Raw genomic sequence first — 20726 nt, forward strand, 5'->3', positions numbered from 1 at the left:
AGGCCAGCGTTTCTATCTTGCCTACTTAAAGTTACCAACATCACTAGAAACAATTTTATATATACATGTACACACTCATAGAATACATACATATTTTCTATGCTGTATCTACCTGCAGAAGCCACATTCCAAAAAAAGTTATAGCCAGGATAAGTAAATTATATTTATTGAATTCATAATTCCTAATAAATATCACTTGGAACAACAGGCTATTCATACAATGAACTAATATTTCTGTTGGCATACATGAACACATTCCCCTTGTTTCTTCTAGCAGCAGAAGAAATTCACTGGCTGGAAATTAGTTAAAAGACAGAAGAAAAGTATAAAATAAAAAATGAAGAAAAAAATAAGGGGAAGAAATAACAGAATGGAAAAAAAAGAAAATTATTTTTTAGGCATTAAATATACTAAGCAGCCCCTTCTAGATGGATATATCTTTTTTTTAAAAAAAACCTCAGATGCCCAGTTTCAGTTCCAATTCAAAACTAATTTGGAAAAAATGTTTTCAATGGTATGACATTATTCTACATCATAGTTTAGGCAACTGGAAATGCTAACTAGAAATCAACATTACTTTGAAATACGTTTTTTAGTTTTGGGAAGCTTGCGGCATTTTTTGGGATTGGGAACAACATTTTTAACTTTAAGGGTCTGAAGAGCTACAGTAGGAGAAGATAGTAGGCTGTTATCTGCTAGTTTCCACTTGTGACACTGAGAGCTGCCTACTGGAGTAGACTCAGTGAATTCGGTAGCTGAAGCAATTATAACATCAGTATCATTTATTAAAAGTGGTTCAGTTCCATGCTGCATCCATGGCAGATCTAAACTAGGAATTCGTGGAATAATTACTTCAAGTACCTTTGCAAACACATCAGCAGTTCTTTTAAACCCCAAAGCCAGCACAGATGTTAATCCAAGCATTGGGGCTAATGTTTCACTGAGACGTGGAACTTGCCCAGCTGGGATAGCTCGACTTGCACTGAGTGGAATCAGATGAGATGTTAGCAAGGCAGGCTTGGCAGATTTGCATACCAATATAAGACACAATTCATTTTTTTCTAAAGCTCTAGTTACTTCATTGATCCCAATAGCAAGCTGGTTCCTGATCTGCACATCGGACCACCCATGTGCTTTTGGGTCATCAGCCCTTTTGTCCTCATTAACTTTGCTTGGAAGATTGCAACATCCTTCCTTCTTACGTCTTTTGCTGGAAGTGGGTTTCATTCTCTTTCGATCTTCTATTTTTTTAAGCCCAATCTGCTTAATGACTTCTTCCAAGGCCTGCAAGACAAAATGCATATCCTCTCCTGGCAGTGTACACCATTGTGGAATATATGGGTTGTTCAAAGATGTTTTCACAATTTGTTTGGATTTACGGGCTGATCCTTTCCCCCGCAGAACAGACATTTTGGTGCTCTTACACTTTGGAACTCAATCTGAAATGAACACAAGAAAAATGGTTTTAAGTATTTTGCTCAACATGTAGCATTAATTAAAAATAATAAAACCTCTCATTTGCTTTTCTTATATTGTGTTTCCCTGAAAATAGGACATGTCCTGAAAATAAGGCTAAGCCTGATTTTTGGGGTAGGTGTAAATATACGCCCTCCCCCGAAAATAAGCCCTAGTGACGGGGTGGGCATGGCCAGCACTTTTGGGACAGAAGGCAAAGGGGAAGCGATCGCTTGCAAACTCCTACTCTGCTCCTGCCTCTTTGCCGGGCAACTCCTGACACGAGGGAGTGACACGGGGAGACACGAGATGTGCATCTTACCTGCCTTGCAGCTCTGTCATGTGTCTCGCTGTTGTCTGCAGGCAAATACAGAGGGTAAAACCAAACATCTCGTGAGTTCAAGAAGTGTGATAGAACTCGCGAGGTTTTTTTACCCTACATGTTTGCATACAGAAACGGCGAAACGCAACAGAGCTACAAGGCAGATAAAACACATCTCATGTCTCCTCAGCCCCTCCCCTTCCCATCTGCCACCCCCAGATTCCATCCAATTTGGGCAGGAGCAGGAAGCCCTGCCATGCCCAGTGAGAGGGGGAGAAAATACAGCAAGAGGAGCCCCGTCACACTCCACGCCTCTCACTTCTCCCCCGCCCTACCTGCCATCCCCCTTGACAAAGAGATGGCGGGGAAGGGCAGCAGCCAGGCTGCTGTTACGATACCATTGGGACACATGGAGCAATCTTACCTGCCTTGTAAAAAAGCCCTCATGAGTTCAATCAAACTTCTTGAACTGGCAAGAAGTTCGGTTTTACCCTACAATGTGTTTGCCTGCAGGCAAAGACGAGATACGCAACAGAGCTGCAAGACAAATAAGACACGCATCTTGCGTCTCCCCAGCCCCTGGCGAGGGGGGGGGGGGAGAAGAGACAGTAAGAGGACCGAGCCCCGTCTCGCTCCACATGTCTTGCTTCTCCCCCGCCCCACATGGCATCCCTCTTGATAAATAGCTGAGTGCTGTGGAAAAGGAAGGCAGGCAGGTTCAGGCTTTGGGTGTCTGGGGCTGCCCAGCGGAGAGGTGGGAGTGAGGCAGGAGTTTGCAGATGAGGGGGATGGATGGATGGGAGGCGGGCGAGTGCCAAGAACGTCAGGGAGACTTCCATCTTTGGTTGCCCCAGCAAACAGCTGATAAGCCTTATGCACGGTCACTCACACCCTCATCACTTCTCGCCTGGACTACTGCAATGCTCTCTACATGGGGCTCCCCTTGAGGTGCACCCGGAGACTTCAGTTGGTTCAGAATGCAGCCGCGCGGGTGATAGAGGGAGCCACCCGTGGCTCCCATATAACACCGATCCTGCGCAGGCTGCACTGGCTACCTGTGGTTTTCCGAGTGCACTTCAAGGTGCTGGTTACCACCTTTAAAGTGCTCCATGGCATAGGACCGGGATATCTTCGGGACCGCCTTCTGTTACCACATACCTCCCACCGGCCAGTACGCTCCCATAGAGAGGGTCTTCTCAGGGTGCCGTCAGCCAAACAGTGTAGGCTGCCGACCCCCAGGGGGAGAGCCTTCTCTGTGGGGGCACCTACCCTCTGGAATGAGCTTCCCCCAGGACTTCGACAACTTCCTGACCTCTGGACCTTTCGCCGCGAGCTGAAGACATATCTATTCTTCCGAGCAGGACTGGCTTAAATAGGGTTTTTAAACATGGATTTTATTGGGGTTTATTTTATATTTTGTATTGTATTATAAATTTAGGCCATATTGAATAAGTTTTTTAAATAGTGTTTTTATTGTAATATATTGTATTATTTTATCTGCCTGTTCACCACCTGAGTCCTTTGGGAGAAGGGCGGTATAAAAATTAAATTATTATTATTATTATTATTATTATTATTATTATTATTATTATTATTATTATTAAGTGGCTGTGTTGTGCTGCTATAGCAGCGCAACACAGCAGCTGCCATGAGGTGGCCATGCTTGCTGCCTCCTGCACCCCCAAAATAATAAGCCGCCTCCTGATAATAAGGCCAAGCCCTTATTTCAGGGTTCAAAAAATATAAGAGAGGGTCTTGTTTTCGGGGAAATGCTGTATTGACTTCATTCTACGCTATTAAAAGAATCTGAAGCTGTAATTTTACACTGGAAAATATTTATCTCCGTGTTATTGGAAAAAAGCTATACCCAAGTAGCTATAGTACTGTTAATGATTTGCCTACAATAATCTTTAAAAATTCCAGCGTTTAATCAATCAATGTAATATTTTCACTTGGGGCACAAATAAGTAAAATTAAATTACCATATTCTGAATGCATTATGCAAAAACTTATCTCTCCTGAAAAGTCTGAAAGATGGAAGGAAAAATATGAGGCAAGACAGAAGCAATAGAAGCATTTTTGGAAGCTCTGAAGGACCAGGCTCGAAATAGATCATGCTGGATGTCTAACTAAAATGATATAAACTTGATGACAAATCAAAAACAGAAAATCCCAGCAGGGACTAAAAGAGCTGGAGCATCAAGAAAGCCTTTGAACCAATAGATTCCCAAACTCTTTTGTGCTTACAATATGGGAAAAAAACTAGACCATCTCAGAAATGGAAGGGCTTTTTTCTCTCCCATAGATGTTAATTGTAGAAAAAAGTAAATAAGGGTAAAATAAAAGAGAAAAATGTTGATCTACATACCAACAGGGTTTAAGAAGTGTCAACTTGTCTGCCAAATATTGTCATATCCTTCCCCTGTTGCAAGACAATTCATGCTATTACTTGCCAGCAACCAATGTGTGTTCCAACCACATACACTGTACACATAAAAGAATGATAAATAATAGGAAAAAACAGCTATGAAGTATTCCTGAACATCCATCCCTTCTTGGTCTCAAAATGGTTGTGTCCTCATAATACATGCATCCATAACCCGATGGTTTAGGTTCTCACAATATTAACTATCCAAATGGCCTGGATTTATACACTAAGCTAAAATAGGCTTGACTAGGTTGTTATCCTCCCTTGAAAAAAATATAAGGTTGGGAAAGGTGGAATGAACATGAAGTCACTTAGAGAAATGAAGGGTGACCTACTGGAAGACGTAAAGGCAGAGATGTGTTGGTGCTAGCTCATGAAAATCAATTTTAAATTTTGTAGAAACTGCTCAGCCAGTAGTCAGCAGAGCTGAGCCACAATGCCCAGCATGCCAACAGCTGTTAGAGACTAGCTAGCAGCACAGAGAAATGGACTGGAACTGGCAGAGTCAGCTGCTAAATATCTACAACCTAAAGAACCAAGTTGAAAACTGATCATCCTGGAGAAGGTTTATCTATGTGGTTCCAGGAGCTGATACCAATTAGAAGACCCATCATCAAGTTTTTTATCCAGTATGTCATGCAAAATAGCCAATTTTTAGCTTTCTGTTATAAAGAGCATTGAGCTTTGGAGACTACATGGACACCCTCATGCTTCCTTGGCAAAATATGGAAACAACTTCTTTGATGCTTTTATCATTCCCAGATTCCACCACCACCAGCCCCCGGTAAAAGTTCCGTTCTATTTTCAGAATATGGGGATATCTTTCCCCGCTAAACGCTGCAAACCGCTGACAGGCAATAAAGCAATGAAGTAGAGCCCCAGCACAATAAAGCGAATAGACTCAGCGATTGCAGATTGTGCGTACAAATTAAAAGAAAGAAACGCTCCTTAAAACTGCAATAGTAGACATAACTTAATAGAGAAGAAAAAAATAACCGCCCAGTGAAGTTTTTTTTTTCCCCCTTAAAGGAGAGCTTATTGCATGGAGCTCTTCCATCCGATTTAAAAAGAATTCTGCGTTCGCTATCCATGCAGCAAGTAAAAGGCAACACTACATACACGTGCGCCTTCACTCACCTGGCTAGCCAGCAGCTTCACGTGTCTCCAACCCACCGGGAGGTGCACGCCACCCGCTTCCCCTCCAAACTCCAGCGGCGCGATCAATTTCTCCCCGCACCAATGGAAGCGCAGCGGCGCTCACGCAGAAGCAACGCTCGCTGGCAAGGGCATCTTTCCCACGCCGTGTTCAGCAGAGCAGGAAGCGGAAGCGGCCGCGGCCAGTTGCGCGTCAAACTTAGGCTCACGCTCCCCTCGCCAGCGCCTCTTCGCGTCTGGGCGGACTCTGGACGGAAAGGAAGGGCGCGCAACCGACCAACTCCAGATTGCTCTGAACAGCCACTACCTTCCTGCATTCACGCCTCTCCTGAGCGCCCCCCAATGGCCATAACCCGCAGAATTGCCTGAACTACGATGACAGTGGAAAAGTCAGAACAGAGTTCCTGGAAGGGGCTCTTTTAAAATAAAAACCATGCCACTAATAGTGCAAAAACAAAAAAAGAAAGACACCGGACACATCACAAAGTAAAAACAATAAATAAGAAGCCACAGAGAAATTATAACTCTTACAAGGTTCGATTAGTCCTTAACACTTCCAAATTTATCCAGAGCGATAGAGTAAATCAAAACATCAACACTTTTCTCCTTGCCAGCCCAAATACTGACATTAACCAAGCAGGACTAGTGATGCAATTAAGATTAAACTGCCGTTAAGAGCCCAGACTGGTCCACTTTACCAGCATATCTGGCGGGACCAGGAAGAGAGTTTTTTCTGCTATGCTTGCTCTCTCTGCAGTACATCATTCCCCAGAACTTGTATTGGCCCTTAAGAAAGCCCTGAAGACATGACTCTACCACCATGCCTGGGGATCTGGCAATGGTGGGGAGTTCTTACAATCGGTATCTTGAGCTGTTGCAGGATGAATTCTGCTGCTGATCATGATTTTTTAAAAATTATGAATAGTTTTTATATTTTTGCTCACTGATTTTTCATTTGTTTTTATTGGATTACTTTTATCTGTTGTGAATTGTCTTAGAGTTGCTTAGGTGAGATGGGTGGTCAAACAAATTGAATAAATAATAAGATTTTTAAAATTCCAGGAGATTAATTTAATATGATTCCAGATCTCATACAAAAACATGTCCCACATCAATTCTGAATAAAAATTCACAAATCTAGTCAACATTTTTAAATGGAAATGAATGTTTTAATCTGTCATTCCTCTTAAATCCTGGAAAATGGTGATTTAGCCTAGAAGTTGGTATCAATATTTTATTTTTGCATCTATGACTAACAAAAGATTGGGTTGGGTAGAAATTCTGCATTCTATGCAGCAATTCAAAATATTTTTGGTAGAATAATTATTTAGATCTTCAAGCATCAATTCTTTTCAGATTTATAATATAATACAATATTTGATAAATTTTACTGACCAAGAAATTGGCATTCTAAGTAAAGGAAAGAAGGAAAGGAAAGAAGCAAATAGCAGAATTAGATTCATCGTAAATTATCTTATTTTGCAAAGGCTTTCTAAATTGCATTACTCATTGGTTGGTTAGCTTGGCCTTAGCTAGTTCTTTTTTGGTCCTTATGTGTCATCAATTTAATGTTGTCTCTTAGTGACTGGCCTTTTCCAGGATGATGTTTCCATCCTAGCTCTTCAGGTATCTCAATAGTGGACCCATCAATGCTACAAGCAAGTCCATCCACTTTGCTATTGATCAATCCCTTATCTCTTTCTTTCCACCTTCTTAGTATTATAGAGAATTGTATCTTTTCAAAATGACTCCAGAATACAATTTGCACCTGCCCAATTGTACCTTGGATGAAAATCTCTAGACAGACTGCAAAAGCATCAATATCTTGCTTCTTCAAAGTTCAACATTCACATGCTACACATTCATGTATCACAGAGAAAACTGTTGTTAAATGATTCTAAGAACAAACATATTCCAACAGCTGAATATCATTTCCAAGTATTTTATTGCTACATGACATGTGATATGTCTGCAGTCTATTTCTTGATTGCTGGTCCCTTTAACATTGATGTCAATCCTAAAAGGCAGAAGTACAGTATCTGCCCCTTTAATATCTTCACTAGACTTCTAGAATCGGTGACTCTATCCACTACCTTTAGTTTGGTCTTTTTATTTAATAATCTCGTTTGTTTTATTAGTCCTTGATTTTTATTACCATAGCTTAAGATAATTTGCATTTTCAGTTATCACAATAATGTCATAAGCACAACGTATTTTTCTTTTTCCAGTTTTAAATCTACACTCATCTTCTTCCAATCCAACCTTTCATTATATAATCTCACATAGGCTGAATAAATATTAGGAGAGTATTTAGTCTTGTTACACTGCTTTACCAAACTGTTTTTTCATCCTGTGGCTTCCTCTCCTGCATATAGCTCTTCCTATAATCAATTGGTTGCAAATTACTTTCTCATCACTATCATCATTGTGAATAGTAAATAAAGCAGTTCCTAAATATAGTGTTTAGGACTATATTCTTATAGTGCTTTCTGACTTGCACCAGCCACTGTTGTTCTGCATCCTGCTATTTTAATATAGGCAACTTCATTCCAGTAGGATCAATTACTCCTATTCTGGAAAGAATGACCACTCTCCTTGTCACTAAAAGCTGCATTTTATTTTATTTTATTTTAATTTTTCCTTTTCACTGGGTGACATTGAAAAGAGTTCTGTCACTTTTAACCTAAGTGACCAAATTTTTTTGCCAAAACTGCAGTTCCTCTCCCCCTTTTAATTGATTTGGGAAGGGTAAAGAAACAGAGGAATCTACTAATCAGAGGTTGTAATGAACATCAGGTCATTATCATGGCCAAAACACAAATGAGTTGAATCCCATGAAAGTCACTCTTAACCCAGCCTAATATCTAGTTTATGAGCAGGAGACAAGCAATTTAAACAGCAGTGTGGAAATTCCCTAAGAGTATTGGGGAGTATTGGGGATGAGATAAGATATACATATTTGGTCTTATTAAATAGAGAACTGGATTAGGATACAATAAGGACTCTCTTAAAGTTTGCTGAGCAAAAGAAATAAGCAAATGATTGTTAATATACTGTTTTATTGTACATTAATTATTTAAATTTTATAAGAAGCAAAGTCAATTAGAATGGATGTGCATGCCACATGCACAGATACATTTTCAGAGTTTATTTTCTACAATTGAAATCAATAGGAGACATCAGAAACTGAAGTGCTTCATTCTAACGCATCTAGTTTATATAATTAATAGGGAACTGTAGGCAAGGCTGCTGAAAAAACAAGTGATGTCCTTATTAATTCTGAGTATAAAATAACAGCGGCAAAATCTCCCAATCCAATAAAATAGTTCAGCAGAGTTTGATCAATAGAATATTGATTAATGTATTTACTTGAAATACAATTTCTTCAAATAATTTACTTTTAAAATGAATGTTGCCTTAAGTTAACGAATTTTTCTCCTAGTCTTTTAAAAGGATGGTTATAATGTCAACTATTCTAAAATTGTTTTCTTTTCAAATTAATATTTATTCTTTTCAGATTAATAACATAGAAAAGAAAAACTGGAAAAGGGGAAGACTGAAATGCCGTCCTCTATTCTGATCTATTCTACTTCATTTTAATTCTGGGTTAGAAAAAATCCAGGGGGAAAAGCATTTTAGGTGCAGTCTTTTTAGCTGTCAAGCAACAAAAGTTGATGGTTGCTGGACACCCCCTTACCCCGCAAGTATTACTCCCTGGTTCCAAGGCTGCACTTACATACTTTTCTGATTTAGGCATTTGTGGAGAAAGTTGCATAAGGCAGCTTTCTCTTTCAGCCTAACTCATTTAAGATGGATGTTGTGGGGAAAATAGGAGGAAAAAGATGTGCTGGCCACATTCGCTTCCTTAAATTATTTTACAAATAATAAAGGCGGGATACAAATAAATAAAGTAAAGCAATGAATCCTCAACTAACCACACCAGCTGAATTGACACGATTTAGTAGACACAGGACTGAAAGGGTCCTGTGAACGCGACCTTTCTCTTCCCTTGACAGATTTAGTCCTAAGCATTTTACTAGATGTCCGTCCTTTCGGTGCCACGAAGTGTACGAAACTATCTGCTGTGACAATCAACTCTTATTGTGCTGACGACTAACCTCCACAACTGAGGGCAGCCCAAGAGAACCAGCCGCGGCTGCCGCGTCGCTGCGCACTGCAAGGAGGCTGCCTTTATCTTGCAGCAATCCCAATGCGCTGAAATCTGACCCTCTTTCTCTAGCCTCGAGATTCTGGCGGTTGCAGAACAATACCTCTGACCGAAGGCGAGGTTCCACTGCTGCTCCGCCTAGCAACCGCTCCTTCTCTGGCTCTGATGCTTGCTTTGTATTTCTCTGCTTCGATGCAGCCCGAGTCCACCTCATCCCGAGTTTGCTTTGGCGCACTGAGTAGTACAGCCCCTGGCGCCACGTCACAGTCCCGCTCCAGTCACAAAACCGGCCTCTCCGGGCTCATAAAAAAGACTGCGGGGAAAGCGCGCGCTTAGTGCCGGATCCGCTGCCCGTTCATAAGAGTGCAGGTGTTGGGTGCACGGAGCAACATGACACTCCAGGTAATGAAATAAGAAAAGGGGACGAGGAGAAAGAAGAAGGAGAACTGGTTTTACATTTGTGTCTTCTGGGCTTAATGGCACATGAAAAACCCCATGAACTGGGGTTGCGGAGCGGGGAAAGATCGTTGACTTGCTGGAAATCGGCTTAGCTTCGGTTCGTCCTGTAAAATCCCACTTTTCCTTTAAGCTGCGTCGTCGCCTTGGCACGGGACATGGATTCACAGACTGGCCAAACGCGTTTTAACCTGACCTGTTTTGCAACGTGGACAGTTACTAGTTCCCGTGTGATGTGCGAACCGGGTTAATTTAGTTGAGTGAGTGAACCGGGATTCTAATTAACCATGGAAGAGATTCATGTGAATAAAAGTAGATGTCCACTTTGAGAAAAGTTGATACTCCAATTCTCCATTCAGTAATTTTGGAGAAGTCTCTTGGCACTCGGCAAAGACTGGTGAGCTCTCCGCTTGTTTAATTAGACTGCGAAGCCATTGCTGAAGCGGAAACAATGTAGGGCTTGTTTCTGGGTGCAGGAGTTCATTTTCTTTCTTGGTTGAGAAGGAAAAAGTTCTGCTTTCAAATGCTCTTTCACTTTTTGCCCCTTTTCTTTTCTGTCTCTTACTGTGCCTGAGGGCAGAAATGGGACTTCATACTTTTTCTATGCACAGTATAAATACGGTCTTTGGAAAGGTTTAGCATTTGTGACTTCATAATTTCTTCAGCCAGCTTGACTGCAGAGAATCTGGTTGATGTTCTCCAGGAGGCTGTGCTTGTTATCCGTTGAGAATAATATGTGTACTTAATGAGTCTCATGTGGAGAAAAGGCAGATGTTTGATAGTAAAAGCATGGTTGCTGTGAAGAGTTTGAATTTGCTACAGAAAGCAAGGATTTGGCTACCAACTGAATTAGAGGTCTAGTTTTAAATGGAATTAGGAATGTGGGTGAACACAAGATCATTGCAATTCACTCCTAGATTCATGTATAAGGAATATATGAAAACCCCATGCTAAGTATCAAACCATAACTATTAAAAAGGAAGCAGCAGGTGAAGCTTAGCAGAAGCATATCAGATACTGGTACAATTAGCACAGGGTGCCCCCAAGACTGTGTGCTTTCCCCACTTCTCTTTGTATACCAATGACTGCATCTCTAATGATCCATCTGTTAAATTACTGAAGTTCAGAGATGACATAACAGTGATTGGTCTCATTCGAGACAAAGATGAATCCGCATAGAGAGGGGAGGTTGACCGACTAGCCTCATGGTTCAACCAGAACAATCTGGAACTGAACACACTCAAAACCATAGAAATGGTAGTAGACTTTAGGAGAAATCATTCCATACTTCTACCTCTTACAATACTAGACAACACAATATCAACAGTAGAGACCTTCAAATTCCTAGGTTCTATCATTTCTCAAGACTTAAACTGGATAGCTAACATCAAAAACATCATCAAAAAAGCACAACAAAAAATGTTCTTTCTGCGCCAACTCAGAAAGCTCAAACTGCCCAAGGATCTGCTGATCCAGTTCATCTGCACCTCTATAACTGTCTGGTTTGGTTCTGCAACCCAACAAGACAGACACAGACTTCAGAGGATAATTAGAACTGCAGAAAAAACAATTGCTACCAACCTGCCTTCCATTGAGGACCTGTATACTGCATGAGTCAAAAAGAGGGCTGTGAAAATATTTACAGACCCCTCACATCCTGGACATAAACCTTTTCAACTCCTACCCTCAAAACTACACTACAGAGCACTGCACACCAGAACAACTAGACACAAGAACAGTTTTTCCCCCCGAACACCATCACTCTGCTAAATAAATAATTCCCTCAACACTGTCAAACTATTTACTAAATCCGCACTATTAATCTTCTCATCGTTCCCATCACCCATCTCCTTCCACTTATGACTGTATGACTAACTGTTTCTTGTATCCTTATGATTTATATTGATATTGATTGGTTCCTGATGTCTTATTTGTACCCTATGACTATCATTAAGTGTTGTACGTTAGAATTCTTGATTGAAGTATCTTTTCTTTTATGTACACTGAGAGCATATGCACCAAGACAAATTCCTTGTGTGTTCAATCACACTTGGCCAATAAAAAAATCTAATCTATTCTATTCTATTCTATTCTATTCTATTCTATTCTATTCTATTCTATTCCATTCCATTCCATTCCATTCCATTCCATTCCATTCTAAATCCAACCAGGCAATGCTAATGTGAAAATTGGAAATTGGACAATAACACTGCTCCTTACAAGAGAAGCAGTGTGTTTCTGATTGCAAGAGCCACACATCTCTTTTGTGATTAATAGCTACTAATAACTGTGCTGCCTTTATGTTGATGTAATTTTACCCCAATTATTCAGAGTGATGGCCATCATTGCCTCTTGTGAACATAAGTTTCATTGTTTAATTAAATGCTCTGTGAAACAGTATTGTTTCCTGATTCACCCAACATCTAGTATTGTGTATTGTCTAAAGGGGGGAAAGTTCCATTCCTCTGCGCCACATTATGTGTATTTGTATGCATATTTTATATATTAATTTTTTTTCTTAGCTAAATAGCCACCAGCATTGTCACTTTCCCTTATAGCGTTTTGTCTGCTGTGATTCCATTTTCAAGCCCTCTATCTTGTGCTGGTTTCTTAGTGCAAGCTACTGCATTGCTGGCATTGATTTTTCCTTTAACTGAACCTGACAAAATTGTAGATAAACAGTATTTCACTTGCTTCTAGAAAATCAGAGATACTATGTTTCTCCGAAAATAAGTCTTCCCCGAAAATATTTAAATGCATGTGCAGCCGGTCCCCGCCATTTCCTCTGGTTAGGGATAGGGAGATAGAGCTGGAAATCAGTTAAGACAGCAAGAGGAGCTCTTGCTCCACGTACCCCAAAATAATAAGACCTCTCCGAAAATAAGGCCAACCGCTTATTTCAGGGTTCAAAAAAAAAAAATATAAGACACAGTCTTATTTTTGGAAAAACACAGTAGTTCCCAATTGCACTCCTTGCCAAGTATCATATGCAGCATATCTAACTGCATATGATACTTGCTCTTACTTTGCAAGTGTCTGGACTTTCCCTAGTAGAGTACTAAAGTAGTGTGGGAATACAATTAGAAACCGAGCAATGTTCTTCAGAATCGGCACATTTATAGCTAAGCATTCTAAGATGGGCGACCACATAAAAGTAATATAAGGTAGACTGGAAAGATTTTTTTAAAAATCCCTGAAGAAGGCAGTATTAAACCATTTTTGTAATTGCTATCAAATAAATTGCAAGGTTATACCCAATTCCCCAATAATAAAACTCAATCCAGGATTTTATTTATGTTGGGAAGGCTGATGTTGTAACTCCTTCACCCAATGGTTATTAAATACTGTGGCAATGAGGTAGTTTGGTGTAGTGGTTAAAGTTAAAGTCCTTGATTAGGCACAAAGCCAGTTGGATGACGCTGTGCCTTTGGCCAGTCATTTTTTTCTCAGCTCTAGAAAAAAGGCAATGACAAACCATTCCCAAAATCTTGTCCAAAAAATCTGCAAGGACATGTCCAGACCAGCACCAGGAATCAACACAGACTGGAAGCCCCCACCCCCCACCCCAAAAAAGCAACAGAATATGTTTGCATAACCTTTAACAGCTTCCACAAATTGTTGGACTATGAGATTTCAGCACCATTGTTGTGAAATGTGCAAAGGTTTTGTTGACTGGTAACAAAACTGGAGGATAAGGCTAGATTAAAAATAATATGACCTTAGCCAATGGCAGCTTTATTATAATTTCATTCTAATACCCTGAAAGCACGTAATCATGTCAAAGCAATTTAAATTTGACATGTGATTCTAAACAGGTCCTTGCAACATCTACTGATCCTGCAACTCCGTTTGCTGATCTTTATCCCCTTCAAAGTGCCCATTTATCCCCATAAATGGCTGAGGATTGCAGGGTGAGATTGCCCCAGAAAAAAGCACCTCCCTGGAAAATGGAAATATCATGAATACCATCTCTGTTGGGTGGGGCTGGGAACTTTATAAGATAACCTCAGAAGCTGTTGTTGGAGATAATATTTGTTTCAGCCAGCCTTTAGTTCTGATGCCCAGAATCTTTGATTGTGAATCACTTATCCAGAGCAGCTTTTTATCACTTTTTGGAGGCAGTATTATTCTGTGTATGATTTCCTAGCGTTTGACCTCCACAACTGATTAATCTTTCTTGCTTTTTACATCACTGGGACAAAACAAATGGAAGATAGGTGGGGGCACCTACCCTCTGGAATGAGCTTCCCCCAGGACTTTGACGACTTCCTGACCTCCGGACCTTTCGCCGCGAGCTTAAAACGTATCTATTCTTCCGAGCAGGACTGGCTTAATAGGGTTTTTAAACATGGATTTTATTGGGGTTTATTTTATATTTTGTATTGTATTTTAAATTTAGTCTTTATTGAATAAGTTTTTTAAATAGTGTTTTTATTGTAATGTATTGTATTATTTTATTTGCCTGTTCACCGCCCTGAATCCTTCGGGAGAAGGGCGGTATAAAAATTAAATAATAATAATAATAATAATAATAATAATAATAATAATAATAATAATAACAACAATAATAATAACAATTATTATTATTATTATTATTATTATTATATAAATTATGGATATAAATTATGCAAATTAATAATTACTATTAATAGCATTTTACTTCATCATAGAGTTCTATTTTAAAATGTATTATTTCTGTAAATTATCGTAATAGATTTCTTTATCATGGTACACTAGACTGGAATCTGGATTTTACTATTGCTTGCCTACTCATCTGCAAAATCTTCGCTTGATGTCTTGTACATAATTTTTGATTATCGAGGCAGGTTCATCATTAGTACTACAATTAGCAAAATACTGGGCAACTCAATTTACATTTTACTTTAATCCAATTGAAGGAATTGTCAAGACATTCTTTGGTGTGTGTGGGTGTTTGTGTGTATGCGTGCTTTAGCAGAGGATGTAGAGCAGCCCAGCTGTGACAACAGCTGGATGAGGGATTAAATCATGGGGCCTCACGTTCTTTTTAGCCTAAGGAAAGATCACTACGATTGCACTCAAATATGAATCCGGCCCAATGTCTTTTAATATATGTATATTAAAATTACTTGTAATTTATTTCCTTAAATGCACGAAAGCATTATGCATTGCTTTCCTATTAAAACTGCTGTACTTGGAAACCTACAGATTTTGAGAATTTATCCACACAGCCCAGGTAGCTGAAGAAATGGACCAAGATTATGTTGATTAAAAATAAAAGATGCTGAACAGGTACATTTTTGAAAATTTAATAAGAAGAAATTAGGACTGCAAGAAAGTGAGCCCTAGTGGTAATGAAAAAAGAAAAAAACTGACTTTTGTGAGGAATGATTTTTTTTATATGTATGTACTACCAAAACTCTTGTTCCCATAATCTTTAACTGGGCAAAACAGTATATCATAGGGCAACAATTTCTGAACCAAGGGTGGACTAATTTATAGAATGTATCTAAAAATCCAAGGGCTGGATGAATCAAAAATTGGAATTAAGATTGCCGGACGAAATATCAACAACCTCAGATATGCAGATGATACCACTCTAATGGCAGAAAGCGAAGAGGAACTAAAAAGCCTCTTGATGCAGGTGAAGGAGGAGAGTGCAAAAGTTGGCATGAAACTCAACATTAAGAAATCTAAGATCATGGCATCCGGCCCTCTCAATTCCTGGCAGATAGATGGGGAAGAAATGGAGGTAGTGACAGATTTTATTTTCCTGGGCTCCAAGATCACTGCAGATGGGGACTGCAGCCAAGAAATTAAAAGACACTTGCTCCTGGAGAGGAAAGCTATGGCAAATCTAGACAGCGTACTAAAAAGTAGAGATATCACCCAAAAGTGCGTATAGTCAAGGCTATGGTTTTCCCAGTTGCAATGTATGGCTGTGAAAGTTGGACCATAAGAAAGGCTGAGCGCCAAAGAATTGAGGCCTTTGGTGCTGGAGAAGACTCCTGCAAATCCCTTGGACTGCAAGGCGAACAAACAAGTCAGTCCTAGAGGAGATCAACCCTGACTGCTCTTTAGAACAGAGGTCTCCAACCTTGGCAACTTTAAGACTTGTGGACTTCAACTCCCAGAATACCTCAGCCAGCTTTGCAAGTCTTAAAGTTGCCAAGGTTGGAGACCCCTGCTTTACAAGGCCAGATCCTGAAGATGAAACTGAAATACTTTGGCCACCTAATAAGAAGGAAGGACTCACTGGAGAAGAGCCTAATGCTGGGAAAGATTGAAGGCAAAAGAAGAACGGGACGACAGAGAAGGAGGTGGCTGGATGGAGTCACTGAAGCAGTAGGCGTGAGCTTAAATGGACTCCAGAGGATGGTAAAGGATAGGAAGCCCTGGAAGAATGTTGTCCATAGGGTCGCGATGGGTTGGACACAACTTCGCAACTAACAGCAAAAAATGCAGAATATTGTAGGATTCAGTTCTGAGTAAGTAGATATAAATTTCTGGTGGGCATAATACTGAAAATATGCTTTGAAGAGCCAGCAGAACAGCATACGAAATCATTGTATCATACTAATGAACTTGGTTTGAATAGAGCAAAATTAATTAGTCAAAAATCATAAAATTGTTTTCAAGGCTAAAACAGAGATACACTGCTGAGGAAGCATATATTAAATCTGGAAGGATTTCAAGTGGCTTTGCTCTCTTAGTTCATTTCTTTCTGACAATTCTGCTACTTTTTGCTTTCTTTGCAGGTGTCTCCTATCAATTTTGTTTATTATTTAAATAATACTTGTTAAAAGTTTAATGAATTTTCTGTGTGTAGGAGAGAATCACTTATTTAGAGAAAAGTCCATTTTTTGGTTTATGTCAAACATAAATTGTCTTGGGGTCATCTCATATTGTCTTCTGAGCCTGCTACTTAAGAATCTAGTAGAAATTTTGGGTGAGAGGCCCAGCTTGAGAAAGTTTGATTTAATATAACCAGCAAAAACCACTGCAGTAAGGCACTGTTTAATTTACTTGGTTTTGTCAAGTAATAAACAATAGTATAGAATATTTGAATGAATGCTAAGTATTTTGGAAAAATACATTTTTATTTTATTTATTGTTATTTATTTATTTTTGTCACACAGTATATATAAGCATAAGCATGAAACTACTATACAACACATAAGCATATATATGAGTATGAGTATGTAATAACTATATTAATTGGATATAACGAAGGAAAACAATAGGACAGGAACGGTAGGCACGTTTGTGCTCTTATGCACGCCCCTTACAGACCTTAAGAATGGGGTGAGGTCAATGGTAGATAGTTTTTGGTTGAAGCTTTTGGGATTTTGGGAAGAGACCAGAGTCAGGTAGTGTATTCCAAGCATTAACAACTCTGTTACTGAAGTCATATTTTCTGCAATCAAGATTAAAGTGGTTAACATTGAGCTTAAATCTATTGTGTGCTCGTGTACTGTTGCAATTGAAGCTGAAGTAGTCCTTGACAGGAAGGACATTGCAATAGATGATTCTATGAGTTAAACTCAGGTCATGTCGAAGGCGGCGCAGTTCCAAATTTTCTAAACCCAGGATTTCAAGTCTGGTGGCATAAGGTATTTTGTTGTATTCGGAGGAATGGAGAACTCTTCTTGTAAAATATTTCTGGACACGTTCAATTGTATTGATGTCAGAAAGGTGGTATGGGTTCCAAACAGTCGAGCTGTATTCAAGAATTGGTCTAGCAAATGTTTTATATGCTCTGATTAGTAGTGTAGTGTTAGTAGTGTAGTGTAGTGTTTTTGGAGAAGTATTTTGTAGTGTAGTGTTTTTGGAGAAGAATTTTTAAAAAATAATACAGGATAAGGAAAAGAAAATTAGGAGCATAGAGAACTGAGAGAAGCTTTACAGAATTGGCTAGAAGTGCATAGTTCTGTTTTCAGAGAAGTGTATCTGTGATTGTAATAAGTTTTAAGAATGGTGGAATATGTGGACAAGGATTACATGTTTTAAAGCTCTTTTGCATAATGGAGTTGTGATATGCAATATCATTTAAAATTTGTGTTGTATGAAATAGAACCAGGTTATTTTTAGCAAAATCCTAAATATTATTTAGAAGTATTTTCTTAAATTTTATTTATTTACTTGTATCTTGCCTTTATTATTTTTACAAATAACTCAAGGCAGTAATATATTCAGCACACCTTCATTCTATTTTTCCCCAGAACCCTGTAGGGGGAGTTGCACTGAGAGTGAGTGACTGACCCAAGTTACCCAGCTGGCCTTCATAGTTAAAGCAGGACTTTGAATTGACAGTCTCTTGCTTTCTAGACTAGGCTTTAGGCTGATGCCTTAACCAAACTGGCTCTCAATCTTGATTAAATCAAGGCAGAAAGAAGTTGGATTATAAATTTAACTAATAAATGTTGGATTATAAAAACTAATAAATGAATGTTGAATTGTTATCCCAAACAATAGCTTGCTCCTTGCCAGTTGCTGTTCAGTAATGAAAGTTTCTTTATCTTTAACAGCAATTCTCCCCACGTACAAACCTGTTTTGTATGCATGGCCTCTAGCTCAAAGGCTGGAGGGAATTCTTACACTGGCAAAAAAAGAAAGAAAAAAATGGTATAGGGTATGAGCTAGCATAGCACTAGAAAAACAGGAATATTTTACCATACATCTAGAATCATAAATCAAGCATTCGATAAAAATCGTAGAAATAAGCATATCACATTGATACATGAAACAATGATATGTTTCTTTAATGATTGTTGTTTTATTTTCTCATCAGACTGACTTTGAGACTGCTGCAGTAAATGTTAAAAAATTAAAATCCAAGCCCACCGATGATGAATTAAAGGAACTGTATGGACTCTACAAACAGGCCACTGTAGGAGACAACAACACTGGTACTTAATAAACATCTAGGAAAAATTGAGTATGAGAGCCCTTTTCAAGAACACAGGTTTAATGATTATATTTTCTTCTTCAACAGAGTGCCCTGGGATGTTGGATTTGAAAGGCAGAGCCAAATGGGAGGCTTGGAATCTGAAGAAAGGTTAGTTTTACTGTAAATAATACTAGGGGTGTTTTTCCCCTCTGATAAAAAGTAAGACATTGTAATAACTGCTAATTTTCCATTCCAGGTATATCAAAAGATGATGCTATGAAAGCCTATATTTCTAAAGCAAATGAAATGATCCAGAAATATGGAATGTAGAATTTCCTTAAACACTTCACCTTCAAGTAGGCTCATGGTACTTTCAAATGTTATTAATGTTAATGTTCCGACCTAAAACTTAATCTGTAATAATTTCATCTTAATCATTATGACATTGATTGTACTTGTTTACAATACATTATGTATCTTAAAACATAACTTGTTTCCACCAGTATTTTAGACTCATCATTCCAGTGATACTATACTATACTATACGATACTATACTATACTCTTGTGATACTAAAGTCTCAATCATTTATAATAGCATAACCCTTTGTGATCACTGCTTTATCAGATGTGTGGAACATAATTCTGAGAGAATAGCACTATAATACACACACACAGTGATTATTGCTGGTAAAAGCAGTATTTAATGAGAGTGGGATACTAAATGACAGGTTAAACCTGGTGACAATGACAGATTAATTTATTATTAACAAAATAAAACAATTGGATGAAGCACAATTTTGCATTTATGAGGTTCTTATGGTCTCAGTTTATTTTGCAAGAAATAGTCAAGTCTGCTAATGATAAGCTTCTTAACGAATTCTAGCTGTGCCATTTCATAGTATTTATAATTCCACTTCTAAAGGATAGCCATTTTGAGAGCATGATAGCGTTGAAGTTTCCCCATTACTCTTTGGTGTCAGATTTGGGTTGTTGTTTTTTCTTCTTTTGTTTCTAGAATAGCCAATTCGTTCATAATAATTTATAGAAAAGTACAGGTAGTCCTTCACTTACGATACCTTTTGAATGTGTGCCTATAAAGTGAGGAATTTACAGGATGGCAGAATCTGGGTCATCAACAGATTATCAAGCAGTTGATTATTGAATTTAAGATTAAAAATTAAACAACAATCTAGTAGACTACAAAGACTAGGATTTATCTACACTTGCCGCCTAAATCTTCTAAAGTTATTTCAACACACTACTGTGCGTAATGTGCCCAACATTTCTGTTGCTAAGTCAATTATTAAACTGTTAAAAATGAGTTTTGTCTGATTTTGCAACCTTTCTTGTCACAATGGTTAAGTGAATCCATTCAGTTGTTAAGTTAGTAACACGGTTATTAAGTGAATCCGGCTTACCCATTGACACTGCTTGAGATCACATGACCCCAAGACACTGCAACCGTCATAAATATGAGTCAGTTGCCAAGCATCTGGATTTTGATCATGTGACCCATGGGGATGCTGCAACAGTCGTGTGAAAAATAATCATAAGTCATTTTTTTCAGGGCCATTGTAACTTTGAACAGTCACTAAATAAATTGTTGTAAGTTGAGGACTACCTATAACATGCTCCATATTAAGAAATAAAATGGTGTATTATCACACTGAACTCGCACTACCAGTGAATCTGGGTCTAGAATTCGTTCCTGGATTTTATATAATTACGCCAGTTTCTGCTGGTTAACAGCTATTTGTAGTTAAACCCAATGATGATGATCATGGCCAGTGAAAGAAAAGTGCCATTAGCAGTCATATCTTCTTACATGTGATTAGGTACAAGTGACATTAGTACAAAGTCTAATGATTTAAA

The 20726-nt window shown here is 38.7% G+C and overlaps 2 protein-coding genes across 6 annotated transcripts; one reads left to right on the forward strand and one right to left on the reverse strand.

Moving 5' to 3' along the window:
• Positions 1 to 150: 150 nt before the first annotated feature.
• On the reverse strand, positions 151 to 9753 carry RPP38 (ribonuclease P/MRP subunit p38). Of its 5 annotated transcripts, none has more exons than XM_058179704.1 (3): positions 9632 to 9654; positions 4146 to 4199; positions 151 to 1439 (listed from the first exon to the last, which is right to left on the reverse strand). In XM_058179704.1, the coding sequence occupies exon 3, from the start codon at positions 1408 to 1410 to the stop codon at positions 574 to 576; it is 837 nt and encodes a 278-aa protein (XP_058035687.1). In that variant the 5' UTR covers positions 1411 to 1439; positions 4146 to 4199; positions 9632 to 9654; the 3' UTR covers positions 151 to 573. The 5 variants fall into 5 exon arrangements, with proteins under 5 accessions (XP_058035687.1, XP_058035684.1, XP_058035685.1 ...); XM_058179701.1 differs by lacking the exon at positions 9632 to 9654 and adding an exon at positions 5343 to 5538; XM_058179702.1 differs by lacking the exon at positions 4146 to 4199 and having other exon boundaries at positions 9632 to 9753.
• Positions 9754 to 9765: 12 nt separating this feature from the next.
• Positions 9766 to 20175, forward strand: ACBD7 (acyl-CoA binding domain containing 7). The gene is made up of 4 exons (XM_058179706.1): positions 9766 to 9930; positions 18755 to 18872; positions 18959 to 19021; positions 19110 to 20175. The coding sequence occupies exons 1-4, from the start codon at positions 9919 to 9921 to the stop codon at positions 19181 to 19183; spliced, it is 267 nt and encodes an 88-aa protein (XP_058035689.1). The 5' UTR covers positions 9766 to 9918; the 3' UTR covers positions 19184 to 20175.
• The last annotated feature ends 551 nt before the right edge of the window (positions 20176 to 20726 follow it).

The sequence above is a fragment of the Ahaetulla prasina genome, chromosome 4, assembly GCF_028640845.1.
Source record: "Ahaetulla prasina isolate Xishuangbanna chromosome 4, ASM2864084v1, whole genome shotgun sequence".
Taxonomy (NCBI): Eukaryota; Metazoa; Chordata; class Lepidosauria; order Squamata; family Colubridae; genus Ahaetulla; species Ahaetulla prasina.

What these genes read in the sequence shown, in the direction of transcription:
- ACBD7 (XM_058179706.1), top strand. An exon ending in TGTAGGAGACAACAACACTG is followed by an intron (nt 18,873 to 18,958) that starts GTACTTAATAAA and finishes CTTCTTCAACAG; the next exon opens with AGTGCCCTGGGATGTTGGAT. An exon ending in GGCTTGGAATCTGAAGAAAG is followed by an intron (nt 19,022 to 19,109) that starts GTTAGTTTTACT and finishes TTTCCATTCCAG; the next exon opens with GTATATCAAAAGATGATGCT.
- RPP38 (XM_058179702.1), bottom strand. Translation starts at nt 1,410, where the DNA reads ATGTCTGTTCTGCGGGGGAAAGGATCAGCCCGTAAATCCAAACAAATT.